The sequence below is a fragment of the Vespa crabro genome, chromosome 1, assembly GCF_910589235.1.
Source record: "Vespa crabro chromosome 1, iyVesCrab1.2, whole genome shotgun sequence".
In the NCBI taxonomy this organism is placed as follows: Eukaryota; Metazoa; Arthropoda; class Insecta; order Hymenoptera; family Vespidae; genus Vespa; species Vespa crabro.
Window position 1 is genome coordinate 7710694 of NC_060955.1, and position 14951 is coordinate 7725644.

Below are 14951 nucleotides of genomic sequence, written 5' to 3' on the forward strand. Positions count from 1 at the left end.
CCCTTAGGAGGCGAAGATTCTTGAATTATTGTTCATTGCGTGATTCATTGTCTCGATTACACGTTTTAATCGTTTCATTTCACGAGCTATTATCCTACAACTGCCAACCATCGGAGAGCCAAATGGCCATATGAATTATCAAAGCAAGCTTATCATATGTTTCAATTTAATTATTTAAAATTATAAGTGATAATTTTTTTTATATCGATACTGATTTTTTTTAATTATTTGAAATTTATATTGCTTTGGAGTTACATTTACTTTAATCTAATTATATTAATTATGTTAACTTTACAATAGAATTTCATCCAGTAAAGATTTTTTGATATTCTTTTTAGTATTATACTTAAATCATTTGAAAATATATTAAAAAATTATTAATTCGCACAATATAAATTAATTCGAAACAATTTATGTTCGATCGACATTCTTTTTCGAATTCTTCTTTCGTAAATAAAAGAAAAAAAATATTCCTTTTTCATAACATCCTTCTATTATTCTATTTTTTTTAAATACCCTAATAATGCATATATATCACGGTAATTAAGCGATCATCTTAAGTTCAGGCAATAATTTAAAAGTCATGATTTTTTTTGAAATGTAGAATCATTTTTTGTCCACAATCAAATTATAAAGGAAAGAAAGACATTTGTACGTGCACGAATTGATAATTATTTCTTTTATCATATATAAATATATATACATATACATATAAATATTTATTTATTTATTAAAAATATATGTAAGTTTTTGCCGTAGTTGAAATACAGGCAAAGGAAATTGTTTTATATCGTTTCTTTTTTCCTTTTTTTTCGTATTATGCAGAAAAAGTGTCGATCGTACAATTACATAATTTTCTTATCGCAATTATCCTTGGTCTGTGCCTTGCAATTGTGTTTTAAAAATAAGAAATCGACGATGTCATGAGAAAAAAGATTGAATAAAAATATTTTTCAAATATATACAACAAACGAAATACGCACTGACAAAAGGAATTAGTATTATTATCTACGTGTAAATGTAAAGGTAATTGTATTTCTACCAATGGCAATGAATTTATTAATTTATTATAAATTATTATTTGATCAGATCTGACAGATAAAAATGTAGTTTCAAAAATATTTATTATTCACTTGCGGTTCGTTGCTTCTGGTTTTTACGTAATGCTAATAACTGGTTTATATGTAATGATATCCGCGAGTAGCATCATTATTTTTAAAATGAGGATAATTTGGAAAGTTCACATAGGAAAAGTTTGAAATTGTTGAAGTGTATGTTAGTAAAATATGGCTATAATTCGAGTAGTAAATTCAACATATAAAAAAAAAAAAAGAAATCAATAATATGCAAATAATTTGATTCTTTTGTCAAACATGGAATCGTTTATTCAAATTGAACATTATTGACATATCTCATTAATTTATTAGAGAGTATGACTAGTGAAAAGCGAATTTGAATAAACATTTTTTTAATACTTTCAAAGATCAATAATAAAAAGTCTATAATCAACTTACTGCGAAGGTAACTGAAAAATTATCGTATAAAAACAATAAAAAAAAATTGTTTTTAATTCAAAAGGAAGATAAATATATTTATATGAAGTATTCCTTGTTATTCTGATTTATTGAATTAATAATTTAAATTGTTTATAGAATTTTCAACAAATATATATATATATATATATATAATTATATAATTAATATAATATTTAGTATATATACTACATAATAAATAATACATACATATTATTTATTATATATAAAATTATATTCTATATATAATATATTATATGTATAGTGCTACGTATTATGTATGTACATAGGTAAAAATAAATAAAATCTCGCGATAATGGTTATTCGTCGATAGTTAATTATTTAGAAGCATTTCTAGTCAATGTAATAATTCGAAAGAAATGTAAACACGTTGGTTTACTGAACGATTTACTAAACATTAGATTCTCTCATATTGACTTTAACGATAGTCGGTAATGGAACTTATTACTTCGTAAAAGATATAAATTTAATTTGAGGTTCAGTAAATATGTAGATTATTCTAATTATATATATATCATAGATTTTTTATAACAAACATTTTTTATCTGAAACATTTTTTTCCCTACTTTCTTTAAAAATATTTTTATGTTAGTATTTATCTTAATTATCTAATATTCAAATTAATAGTAATTATTACACGGAACTACATGTCGACTTATCATCAAATTAATCTTATTACGCAAATATTATGCAAGTATATTTTAATTCGTAAGAATTTCAAAGAGAATATTTCATCGTTATTAAATATAAAATATTGAAAATAATCTAATCGCAATTAGTTCTATTCCACTTAAACAACAATTAAACGAAGTTTCTATTTCGTAGAGATATCTATATCTAATCTAAAATTAATGTAAAATAAATCTTAAATAGTAAAAAAGTAATTTCAACACGCATGCGCATCATTCAAAATTTAAAAAACAAGCGGATACCAATCTCAAAATAGAATGTTTTTAGATGTTAAGAAGGGAGGATGAGATTAGTAGCAAAAATAGAATCAGCATGTATTTGTCCCTGAACGAATCATGCTCTATCTTACATAAAACTAATTTCCTAATGCAAGATATATTGTAATATTGATATCACTATCGATGTCAAACTAAAAGAATAATAGAGAAAGTGAGAGAGAGAGAGAGAGAGAGAGAGAGAAAGAGAGAAAGAGAGAGAGAAAAAGTGACAGAGAGAGAGAGAGAGAGAGAGAGAGAGAGAGAGAGAGAGAAAGAGAGAGAGAAAAAGTGAGAGAGAGAGAGAGAGAAAAAGTGAGAGAGAGAAAGGAAACAGAAAAAAATTTTGTAAACCTCACCTTTGATCGTCGAGCGTTTTTCACGGCTCGACTTTAGTGTTGTTTTACTTTTTTTTCGTCGAATGGATCCGTTATATCAAAAATGCGAGTGAAAGGACAGGATTGAGAGTGAAGGAAACAAAACAATATAAGTGAAATGAGAAAAAACAGGAAAAAAGAACGTATGGTAAGAGAAAAAGAGAAAAAAGGAAAGTATATCAAAAAACAGGACAAAAAGAACTGAAGATATAAAGAGCGATCGCACAACAACTCTTATTTACTCTTCAAAACTTCTTCCGTTTGTCAGAGGTTAAAATCTTAATTGTAGTAAATAATAATTAGAGCGATCACTAAATACTCCTGTATTGTAGAATAAAAAAAATTGATTGACACTGTATTCTTCTTATTCCACAAAAAGTATGAATCATACGATACACGTTCGCTACTACCTAACTATTTGTACAAAGTTCAATCGATTCGAATTCCTAACTCACGCCACACTGTTCGCAGCGTCACGATAAATGAGAAATGCTGTAGTAGTACATCTTACGTTACTACCATCGAACCTGTGATTTTTTACAGATCATATCTGTTATATATAGTTTTACGTTGTTGTCATTTGCGCGACCTTCTGAGAAACTTTGTAACTTTCGTCGGCTATTGTATTGTCGATAAAGTAGAGTTCGTATTAATTTGAATATTTTTGTTTTATTTTTTGTTATTAATATTAATATTATACATCTTTAGATGTATCTTATCTACTGGGATAATTGTATTACTTTAAAAATGACACTATATCTTTCGGTTTTTCTTTACCAATTGTTGATAAAACATAATATTTGTTTGACAAAATTGAGGCTATATGAATGGTAATATGATCAAGGTTTTACGATTATATCATACCAGCACGTTATTGTGCTAGTTTTATGATATTTTATTATATCGTGATGTAATACGAATATGTTCATTAAAGTTGTGTATAGACAGAATAGATTCAATGTAATTGTCTAAATTGTAAATTAATTACTTATTGTATTCTAAATCACAATAAAACCATGAGTTATATTATAATATTTATATATATATATATATATATATATATATATATATATATATACATATATAACTTTATATTTAATATTTACATCTGAAATATTTTTAAAGCTTCGTATAAATCGTATATATTTTTTTGGATGGAATAAGAAGCTGATAGTAGTGTATATTAGTTTTTTTCATATACCTTTTTAAATACTATTAACAAGTCTTACACGATAATTTGAAAAAACCTCTTATTTTTTTTACTTTTATATATATATATTTTACTATATATATATAATAAAATTATATATAATGTATCTCCATTCGCAATTAATATTGGGACGTTTAGAATGCTTGTAATTATTTTCAGATAAACAATATCTATCAGTAAAATTAAGGTTGCTGCATGTGACTTGATATTATATCACTTGTATTCCTCCTTGTAATTTTTTAAGTACCAAAAATTAATTCTACTAACATTCATTAAATTTTTCCATAATGATTAGAAATCTGTATTTGTCGCATCATATATAGAGCTCGTTGACATTATCCTGATATATATAACTATTTTTCAAATTAAAAATGTTAGGCTTGAAACTCTTATTAATTAGATTAATATTTCTAAAAGTATTCTTATTCCTAAAGCAAACATTATCGTACGTATATTATCATTGATTTTGGCACTCTACCCCTGAGGTTAAATATCACCCATCACATTTAACATTTATTAGTGGAAGCTTCTGTTTCATTAATTAAAGCTCACTGATATCACTTTTCGTACCACTAATAGGCTTATTTAATAGCATTCTGTGCAAATTCTCGCTAATATTGAGGTAGAGTCGATGAAATGACAGAGGAATAATGTTAAAATGATAATAAATGCATTTAACGTAATGCTTTATATCTATAAACCTAATATTATCTATTATTGAATATTAACAACCGACTAAGTAACAATCTTTTCAGAAGCGATAATTTCAAGGCTTCGTATTTTAATAATATACAAAAAAAGATTTGTGTTTCATAAGTGTATATTATTTTTTTCTTTTTTTTTTGTAACAATTAAGTCATCAAAATATGAGCCTTAATAATGTATTCGAAAAATAATTTTTTGAAATTTACATAAAATATTTTCATGAATAATCGGACTTACGTTGAATTCAGTTATCGAGTTAAATATTCAATTCATTTCTATTGTTATAATTTGTAAACATTTAAAATTTCGTAAACGTAATTATTAATTATAATCTAATTAATAATTATCGTTTCAATTTTCTATGCGTCACTTCAAGTACTTACATATTACGAACGATCTCGCTTAACGCATAAAAAACGTTTCCAGATTCTTAAAAAAATAAGTCCGACGAGGAGGTTTGATATAAATATTTAAAAGAAATTTGTGTATAAACTATAACAAAAACGTCCATCGACATAGTTGTTAACATCATTTACTGGACGTATTAGTTTGCACATAGATATGCGTTAGTTTAACAAAATGAGATTCATTCGATTTCTTTGCCATCTCTTTTACTAATAACACCTTGAATTACCTTTTTGATTTTCCTATTGCTTCATCCTATCGCATTTTCTTGGATAACTTAAGCGACTTACTCGAATTATAATTTATTTCGAGTTTTTCGTTTATTCTCCTACACTTCCGTCTTCTTTCCAAGGACAATATTTTTTAAATATTATCCGTTGTAAGATAAACATCTGTATGCACAGATTGTAGGTTAACAGTACGTATGATATTACGTTCGACATTATATAAATCTTCGTTCAACTAACGTGATTCTTGTTAGAGGTGTTCCGTTTCAAAAGCCATATTCTCAATACCGTTCGCTGCACAGCTTTCTTTTCTTTCACTAATACTTAGCACTTTCGTCGTCTTTTCATCCTGTTCCTCATCATTGCCTTTCGCCTTCGTTTCTCTTTCCATTATAAGCCGGTCTCTTCGGTGTTCCGTGTAAAGCCATCTGATCGGATACAAATCCACGATGATTAATTATTTACGCATCGTTGCGCTGATATCTTATTATGCATGACGATGTATTTTTTGTAATAGTAAAATTTTCTTGTCGATTAATTTGAAAACTTATATATCAATGTATAATATTTCAAGTTTTTCATGAGTAAGAAAAGAAATCCGGATAATTAAAATAAATAAAATATATCATTAATATAAATCATACTCGACGAAAAGAAAATATGAATGTTGTTGAACGTAAAAAAAAAAAGAAAAAAATAATAGAGACTTACAAGAAACCGAAAACAGCTGGTATCGTCATACAACCACCGACGATGAAAAACGCTCCCGGAAATGTGTTCATGGTCGCGGCGTAAATAGAACTATACATGGGCCCGTAAACCAATGGCATCAGTGACTCGGAAACTCCAAATAGCGAATTTACTTTGCCTGAAAATAATCACGAATTATTTGAATTTCATTTTGATCATGTTTGGTAAAGATGTCGTTCGTAAATTCTTGAATATATTGAAAGGGTAGTGTGATCCTTTGGATCCGACACTCTATGATATTGTAAATTCTCCGGTTATTAGGGCAGGCAGGAAGACCTCATCAGACTTCGTTCACTATAAAGGAAAAGTTGGTGGGAAATAGCAGACAAGCGTGTTGGTACGTTGATAAAATCTTACGAGATTATCCGATTTACCCATTTCTAAGAACGCTCTTTGACGATATTTGAAGTGTTTAAAAATGATAATGATTAATGGAATTATACTTTCGATTGGATTCTTCATTTTTCTTTTTAAAAAAAAAAGAGAGAAAGAGAGAGAGAGAGAGAGAGAGAGAGAGAGAGAGAGAGAGAGAGAGAGAAACTTTATACAATACGATATAATTAATGGCGAATGGGAATAAGAAAATTCAAATGTTTTAGAGAGGAATGAAGAATAAAATTCTAAGTAAGAAATGCTTGTCTGAGCATTAAAAAACATCGTGTATATCATTTGTTCCGAGTTTAAAAATTTTTTTATTAGGTACTTTGTTTTTTCTCGTTTTCTTTTTGTATCATCAAGAGATCTATAAACAGGAACTCGATAGTACGAAGTTTCCTAGTCATTAAAGTCAGCCATGTGCATAAGTAAGGATTATCTTACCGGACAGTCCCTGTATGTTTATACATATGTACGTGTATATACTATGTACATACTTTATAATATACATATGTTGTATACATGCAATGTAATTTCTATCTACTATGTATTATACCGGTGAAAGTGACGTTTGTATATTTGAAACGACCAGGAAGCGATTGAATGTACATCATTCTACGTAACATCGCATGCTCGCAAGGTTGTATCATGTGAAAAGAGAAAGAAGAATGTACATACATTTACTTACCAAGTTCATCCGATGGGACTAGTTTCGAAGCGATAGATCGCATTGCGATGAACGATGTTCCATTAACTATTTCTACCAAAGCACCTAAAGAAAAAATACAAATATTGATTAATTTTTATAGATTTACACGATTTTACACGATTTTATGTACCCAAATAAATCATCCAATCGGTTGTTGCAAAGGCATATACGAAACTTGCTAAAATTTTGCTCATGCAACTCATAATCCCTACTATGGCATCGTCCACTTTGAGTATATGACTGAAAACTCCAACGGATAGTGCAGTTCCTGAAAATTATAAATAGAATCTAATAACGTACCATATATATTTAAATTGTATAAAATCTAACGGACGTGATAATTATTCAAATATTTTTTCATAGATTATAAACGGAACACGTTAATGTACGTAAATAGATTCTTCATTTTAAAAACGTTGTTCTTTGGTACCTACATGGCTGCGATTCGTTCGAACGATAACTAATTGCAACTCGTTATTCTTCTTAACAACGTTGTCCGTTTCTTATGTAAGATCATCACTAGGTATCACTATGTATCGATGAATAACAGTGGAAAAACTTAAAATAATTCATAATCGACTTTATAGCTACGTTTAAAAGAGGTTTTTCATTAATTCACTTTAAACTATACTTTAGAATCTAGAATTGTTTTTTATATGCGCAGTAATATGTTTCTTCAACAACGATCATTACTCTTTGAACTGTCTCAAAACATTCCGTTTTTCCAATATGTCTGATCTATACTATTTATTTTCGTTTCTTTGTAATCATTTGTATGCATCAGAAAAAATATTTACTTATATTATGAATACAGATGAATAAATTACGGTAGTTATTACTGTTCTCCAAATGTAAAGATGAACATATGATTTCATTGTGATTTCTACTTATAAAAGAAAAGAAAAGATAAAAAAAGAAAATTAACATTTGCAACACATTCGTTTAATGGAATTCGATCTATTGGTATAAATAAATTTTAATTATCCCTGCTAATTAAATTGGAAATTAATGATAATGAATAATTATCAAGTTTTAATGAAGATATCATTAAGAAATTTGAAAAAATCTTATTTCATCGCGAACACGTGATAAAATGTTTACGTGGACTAATTTATGATAAGAATTTAAATTTAGTTTAATATTTTTCGATCTCGTTCGTAAACAGGTATATATTATGAATAATTTATTAACTCCTTCGGACTCTCTTCTTATGCTATTATACTTTTGATTTTAAGTAATCCTATTATAAAGCTTTTTGAAATTTTTTCGTAAATGTTATGATAATAATATACGTAAATTAATCGAAATGCAATTTAAATTATTTCTAATATCGAGTATATCTAGTTTGTACCGTTTGACTTACCAATAAGATTAGTCACCATGCCATACGTAGACCACATGCTAAATGTAACTTCGTTCCAATTGTATCGATATCTCATGTAAAGATATAGTACTGCCATCTCACCTAAAAACAGATTTATCGTATTTCATTGCAACATTATCTATATATTTATAACATATAGTCCATTGCATTCGTCTGTACAATATCATTCGAATTCATTATTTATCTAACATCGGAATTTTTATACATATGAAATGTTCAGTGAACTTTTTATCTTGATAATTAAGAATCGATCAAGACTAACTTTTAATCTTCTTGTGGTATCCTATTTCTTGAATAATTAAAGATTTTATATAATACGTAGATTTTTACATAATTACATAGTACATAATCAATAGACGGAAGTAAATTGCATATGATATTACACATACGTAGACGTTTAGAAATAGCATTGTAAAAATATCACAAACAACTAAACAAATTCTAAATTGAATTTTCAAATATTATATTACATATATTTAATATAGTTTCTTGCTTTTTATATGTAATCTTTTTCTCTCTCTCTCTCTCTCTCTCTCTCTCTCTCTCTCTTCCTCTCACACACATATACCCGTGGCACGGTATCGCACAGCTCGAAGCTTCGCACGCTCGTGGGTGATGGAGGAATTCCGCTTAAATTCAGTAATTTTCACGTGTTATTACCTGACATTACGTAAGAATGCAAGGTTATACAACAAGTTCGTTTATCACGGACTTCAATTAATCGTTTCCGTCGAGCTCGGGTCTTTATCGCATTATCCTTTTGCTCTTCTTGCAACCTTATCTATGTCCCGCCCCACTCAATACCATTTTAGGATTCTTACGTGTTAATTCGCTTGTTAAAAGTGTTACGACGGAAGCTTCACTCTCTTTCGTGAAACGTGTTTGGATTATTAACAATGACGACACATGTAAGTCGTTTTCGTCAATTTGTTTTAAAATGTACCTTACCTATCCCCACTTTTTACTTATCTGTATTATCCTGTTTTAAAACGAATAGGATAATTAATTCATTCATCCTCAAAATACAGTCATCTTCCAGTCGTTCTATATAAATTATTCACTGTTCTTATGTTCAACTTAATCTAAACAGACATGAAACAAAATTATGAAAGCAATAAACGACGTTTATTCACAATGAGACGCACGGCTAGAATATTTTATCTTAGAACAATGTAGAAATATCAAGAATATATATACGAACTGTAATACATAGAAAACAAATTAAGCTACTAAACAGTAGATTTTATTCTTTCGTAGTAACCTGATAGGAACATAGAACATACTGAAAATTTTAATGTTTCTTTTTTGTTTGTCTTTCTTTTATATATCAATTTCATAATAGTACGAGGCTTCTCGTTCGAAGCTTCGATTTCCATAAAATGAACGAATAGAAAATATCCTCTCCTTGGCACAAATTTCAAATATAATGTTAATTCATGCGCATCTTATAACCAATATAATCATTCGTGAAAATGATACATGTTAATGTACGATTTCATCTGTATCAACGAACCAATCACCTTAGAGATGATTTGTTTCTTTATATTTTAATCGTTACTTCGAAGTACAATTTATTCATTTAAGATTTGAAATTACTATACATCATATTGGTTAACTCGTTTAATCGTATTAGCATACGTGTCATGTGTTGCAATGATCATACGATCTTTTAGATAGAAGAGAAAGCAAAATGTGACAGCAACTACGAAACCACGATTATTCTTACTATTATAAGACAAAATCGCTCGAATTTGTAAATACGTGTCCTAATGAAAAAAATAATCACTTAAAGTAAGTCTAACCTTGATCGATAAATGTTTTATGAATGGTCAAACGTATGTATTTATTGTAGTTAATATATAGACAAAAAGCAATTTGCATTGTTCAAACTTGTTTAATTAAATGAATTGGAAAAATCCTTCGTTCTATATCAGGTAGTTTAATCGAAATTAATTAAGGTTACTAATTAATTTTTTTTTTTCATAAGAATGAATAAACATGACTGAACTACGGAATAAAAATAATGAAAATGAAATTTTTTCTATATACCTAGTTAATGAACATAAGTATATAAGTATGTATTTTACGTTGCAAATCGAATATATATAGATACATATCTACAATACATGCATACATAGATATAATAGTAGTAATTGTATTGAAGATAACGTTAACGACAATAAATAGACGTATATAAGTACGTATGTGTAATTTTACATTCGTCCAGCGTGCTTGGCCCGCTAATTAATCCATTTCATTTGCATCAATATAGGTACATCGGTTCAACTAGAAGGCAAAATCTGTATGCACTATACGATGCATTGAATAATGCATCGCAATAATTGTGCCTTTAATTTCAATTAATCGTACAATTTTATGTAAGTATAAATGCTGAACGATCGATAGAAAATGATTATGCCGTAACGTTTATGCCAAGAATAGAATGAAGATTATTGGTAACGGTCATTGCTGATGTATCGAAGAGATTCAAACGTTACGAGTCAATAAAATCTTCCAGTATTTTTTCAAAATCTTTTAGCAATAAGTGTAATCGGTTATTTAGGCCTTCCTAAGTATCTACAATTTAGAGAATACAATAGAGGTATTTAAGATAATTCTAACATCCGACGTCGATAATTATTTTTCCACGTGATTTTCTTTGATGAAATGGTAATTACATACGAGTTTCATAATCTCAAGCATTCTCGATTATATGATATATATTATTTATTTATAAAGATAAAAAATATAAAATTTCTTGTAATAATGGAGATAAAATAAAAAATACCAAATTATAGATATTCTCGTTAAATCTATAATTGAAGATTTACCCTATCTACGAATGGATACATATATATATTTTTATTGGTTCACATGAGTTTTGAAAGATCATATTTTGTGCGAGATTATTCTCTTGATCAGCATGTGATAATTTGAGGAAAAATGTATAAAAACATTAATTAACTATTTCTCGGAATTTACTATAAAGGCGATTGCGTATTTTGTTATAAGTTTTGTACGTATTTTGTTGTAAGTTTTGTATAATTTTTCTATCAAACTAGAAAATAAAAATTAAATAGCAAATTTTTTTTTAATCATATTTACGATTGAAAGAACAATTCTCATTTTCACCGATTTTTTGCCATGGATACAAGTAACAATGGGAATGTATAAAATTACAGTAATGTATCTGACATTCTTAAGAATGATTACATATACTCACTGTTCTTAGATTCCCTGTGAGAGAGAAAGAAAAGATAAGACTAAGATACCATCCCATTAATTAGCATGGCATGACAATGAAATGGAATCAATTATAATCTGAAAACTTTATAGTAATTAAAGATTAGATTCTTAGATATTAATTTATTCCCAAGTTAAATGTCAAAATGAATTTTTTTTTGAATAGATAGCTTTCTATAAAGAAAGTCATTAATTAGAGTATATAAAAGGTCAAACAAAAATGTTTTGCTTAAAAAATCAATGCTAATGAACCATTAAATTCTCAGGTATTAATTTATTCTCGAGTTAAATGTCAAGATAAATTCTACTTGAATAGCTTTATATTAAAAAAAAAAAAGAGTTGAATGTCCAATAAAGAAGTTATATGGAACGTTTAAATTACGATCACATAGGTGAGATCTCGCGAATATATTGATCTCTTGAAAGTGACTATGCGCTATTTCAGATGATATAGTGCATGCGCTTATTTATAAAAATTTCACCGCAATCGGCAACTTTCACCAAGCAAGTTAAACGTTTCAACATATATATTTTATACTTTTTTTTTATCGATTCCAACGTAGTATATCATAAATACTTTTACCGAGTTTAACATGTAACGAAAGAGTTAACTCGTGCAACAAGTAAATCGACCATATATATATATATATATATATATATATATATATATATATATTGCGGTTCAATTATATTTGCTATAGTATTCGTCATAGAAGATAAGTAAAAAAAACTCACCGTACAATGGTCCAATGACGACCATCACAATGATCATCAGCATGATGACTCTTTTCTGTCTATTGTTGGAACCCTTTTTGAAGGCAACGCTAAAGGTCTCCTCGATATGTTTCAAAGAAAAAAAGTCCTTGGCCGAGGCAAAAAAAGACATCTTCTTCTCCGGAAGTTTCTCTTTCTCTCTCGCTAACGGAGGTCTTGGGGGTTCCTTAATAACGACGAGTCCATAGACGAAGCTCATGACATAACACATCATAGAGATACTGAAGACACCATAGAACCCAAGTTTCATATACAAAACACCGGAAAGGGCCATACCGATCGGGACGCCAAGAGAGAAGAAAACATTGGCCGCTCCTATTCTGAGTGTTCTCGATTCGACCGACGTTATATCTGCGATGTAACTGAATACACCCATGAACATTGTGAACCAACCACCGGCCAAGGACGGCCATAGGGCTTCTAATACTCCGGTAGCTTCCATGGGTAGCTCGTAGAACCAATATGTGCATGCTATTAAACTGACGCTGCTGAGGAACTCTCCGACTATCGGTAAAAGCATGCAGGGTTTTCTATAGCCGGTTTTGTCGCTCCAAGCGCCCATAAAGAGAATCAGTAAGATAGGTAAACCACTCTGTAAAGCCGTTTTCCACGTTTGCATGCCTGCAACCAGCTGTTGCACGGCAGTTTCTTCAGCTTCTAGTCCCGACGTGTTTCTTGCTGCTAAATTCGTACAGATTTCATCCGAATAGGCCAAGTTCACCCTGCATGCTTTTTCCAAATTGAGATTTTGGGTGGCCAGAGAAGCCAACATACTGGGTATCACGTAACAAGCTATCATGGGTTCCACTGTGATGTTACTCGTTAAGAGAGTCCATTTTTGGCGAAGACTCATCGACTTCCAGGGAATGGCTTCCTCTGCCTTGACAGGTTCGACTTTCTTTTCCGGACTACCGGCCGGAGCCGTTGTAGTTGTGTTTGCCATCTCGTTCGAAATGGCTCTAATCTCTGAGCTTTAGATCAACGTAAAGTTGTTCCTTTGATTACACTCGCTTCCGAATTGTTTAAGGACTATGAGAGATCGGCTCAATTCCGTGACAGTACGTACCAGAGCTGCGTTGAAAAAAAAAGAATAAACGATGAATGTAGATACGTAGGGTTCATTACTGTAGAACATGAAAACGATGCTGCACAGATAGTGGTACTCGATACAGACGAAGCGCGCGTTAAATACGCTTACACTAATGCGTAGTACAAGAGTGTAGGTGCTGCAGTGGTACGAGTCAATCATAATTGCTCATTGCAAGAGAAACACAGTTTTGGTTAAATATAAGAGAAAAAATCGCTCGAAAATAATAAAGTTTTTCTCTTATAACATTTAATGTACACTGTATATTATTTTCATATACATATATATATGAAAATCATTGATATCAATAATAAAATAAACACATTATAAATTCAAAATTTCTACGCGTGGTTTTATAATACGTGCGTGTACTTTTATATAAAGAAATATTTATTTTACCAGAATACGAGATCATCGATTCCTTTATAGGGCTGAGAATACAGGAAGTATCGTAGATGTTCAGGATAACTCGCTGTACCAGTTTCCAATAATTATAGGATGTTATACGTCTAAAATAAATTCTCTAGTACCCTTGCAAAATCGTTATACATTCGTTCGTTCATTCGTGATGAAAACACAGAACGGTCTTTAAAATTTTAAGAAACCCGAATATAATAATGCGTCCCGTCGATACATTCGTGATAATAACTTATCAGTTATCCATAAAAAAATATAATAAAATAAAACTATGCTTTCAAATATAACTGTCAAAGAGATAATGCAGTTATAATAATGTGGAAAGGGTCACGTTTTTCCAAATGGTCGTTTTCGTTTTATCCACCAAAGAGCTCTTTCGCACGGATTATATCGCGCAACGAAACGGTTGAAAACTGTTCGAAGGAACTCTTGGATGTGTCGTATTTTAATCGTCCTCCGAACAATATAAGAAACTGCGAAAGACGACGAAAGACGAAGAAAACAGTGGATAACGTTGTTCGATAATATTTTTCTTTGTAATTTCGATTTGGTGACAAGATCGGAAAGTATCTCGTGGATTTTTCGAGACACCGTCCGCGAGAGACACCGTCCGCGCCGCTACTTCTGGCTAATGCTCCATTGTGCATCGTGATACGCGTGTTGGCTCCTTCCCTCCATCTTCCTCCTTCTCCTCCTCTTCCTCCTGTGTACCACTACTACCACCACCATCATCACCACCACCACCAACACCATTTTTCTTTCTCTCTCTTTATCTTTCTCTTTTTCTCTCT

The 14951-nt window shown here is 29.8% G+C and overlaps 2 protein-coding genes across 3 annotated transcripts in view; both read right to left on the minus strand.

Annotated features, from left to right (window-relative positions):
* The window catches only part of LOC124426575 (angiotensin-converting enzyme-like), an 8840-nt gene extending 4965 nt beyond the window's left edge, over positions 1-3875 (minus strand). Inside the window, exon 1 of the mRNA XM_046968419.1 lies at positions 2857-3875. The gene's annotated coding sequence lies outside the window, so the exon portion shown is untranslated. The remainder of the gene's footprint in view (positions 1-2856) is intronic.
* A 97-nt stretch (positions 3876-3972) lies between these two features.
* LOC124426500 lies at positions 3973-14927 on the minus strand. 2 transcript variants are annotated; one of them, XM_046968249.1, is made up of 8 exons: positions 14143-14927; positions 12618-13727; positions 8619-8720; positions 7386-7523; positions 7235-7318; positions 6133-6289; positions 5662-5849; positions 3973-5586 (listed from the first exon to the last, which is right to left on the minus strand). In XM_046968249.1, exons 2-7 carry the CDS (start codon positions 13597-13599, stop codon positions 5672-5674), a joined length of 1641 nt encoding a protein of 546 aa, XP_046824205.1. In that variant the 5' UTR covers positions 13600-13727; positions 14143-14927; the 3' UTR covers positions 3973-5586; positions 5662-5671. The 2 variants fall into 2 exon arrangements, with proteins under 2 accessions (XP_046824205.1, XP_046824197.1); XM_046968241.1 differs by having other exon boundaries at positions 3974-5849.
* Between the last annotated feature and the right edge of the window lie 24 nt (positions 14928-14951).

Coding starts and splice junctions, on each gene's coding strand:
- LOC124426500 (XM_046968249.1), bottom strand. CDS start 13,599: ATGGCAAACACAACTACAACGGCTCCGGCCGGTAGTCCGGAAAAGAAA. Junction 7,319..7,385: donor CGATTGGATGATTTATTTGG/GTACATAAAATC, acceptor TTTTTTCTTTAG/GTGCTTTGGTAGAAATAGTT. Junction 6,290..7,234: donor AGTCCCATCGGATGAACTTG/GTAAGTAAATGT, acceptor GATTATTTTCAG/GCAAAGTAAATTCGCTATTT.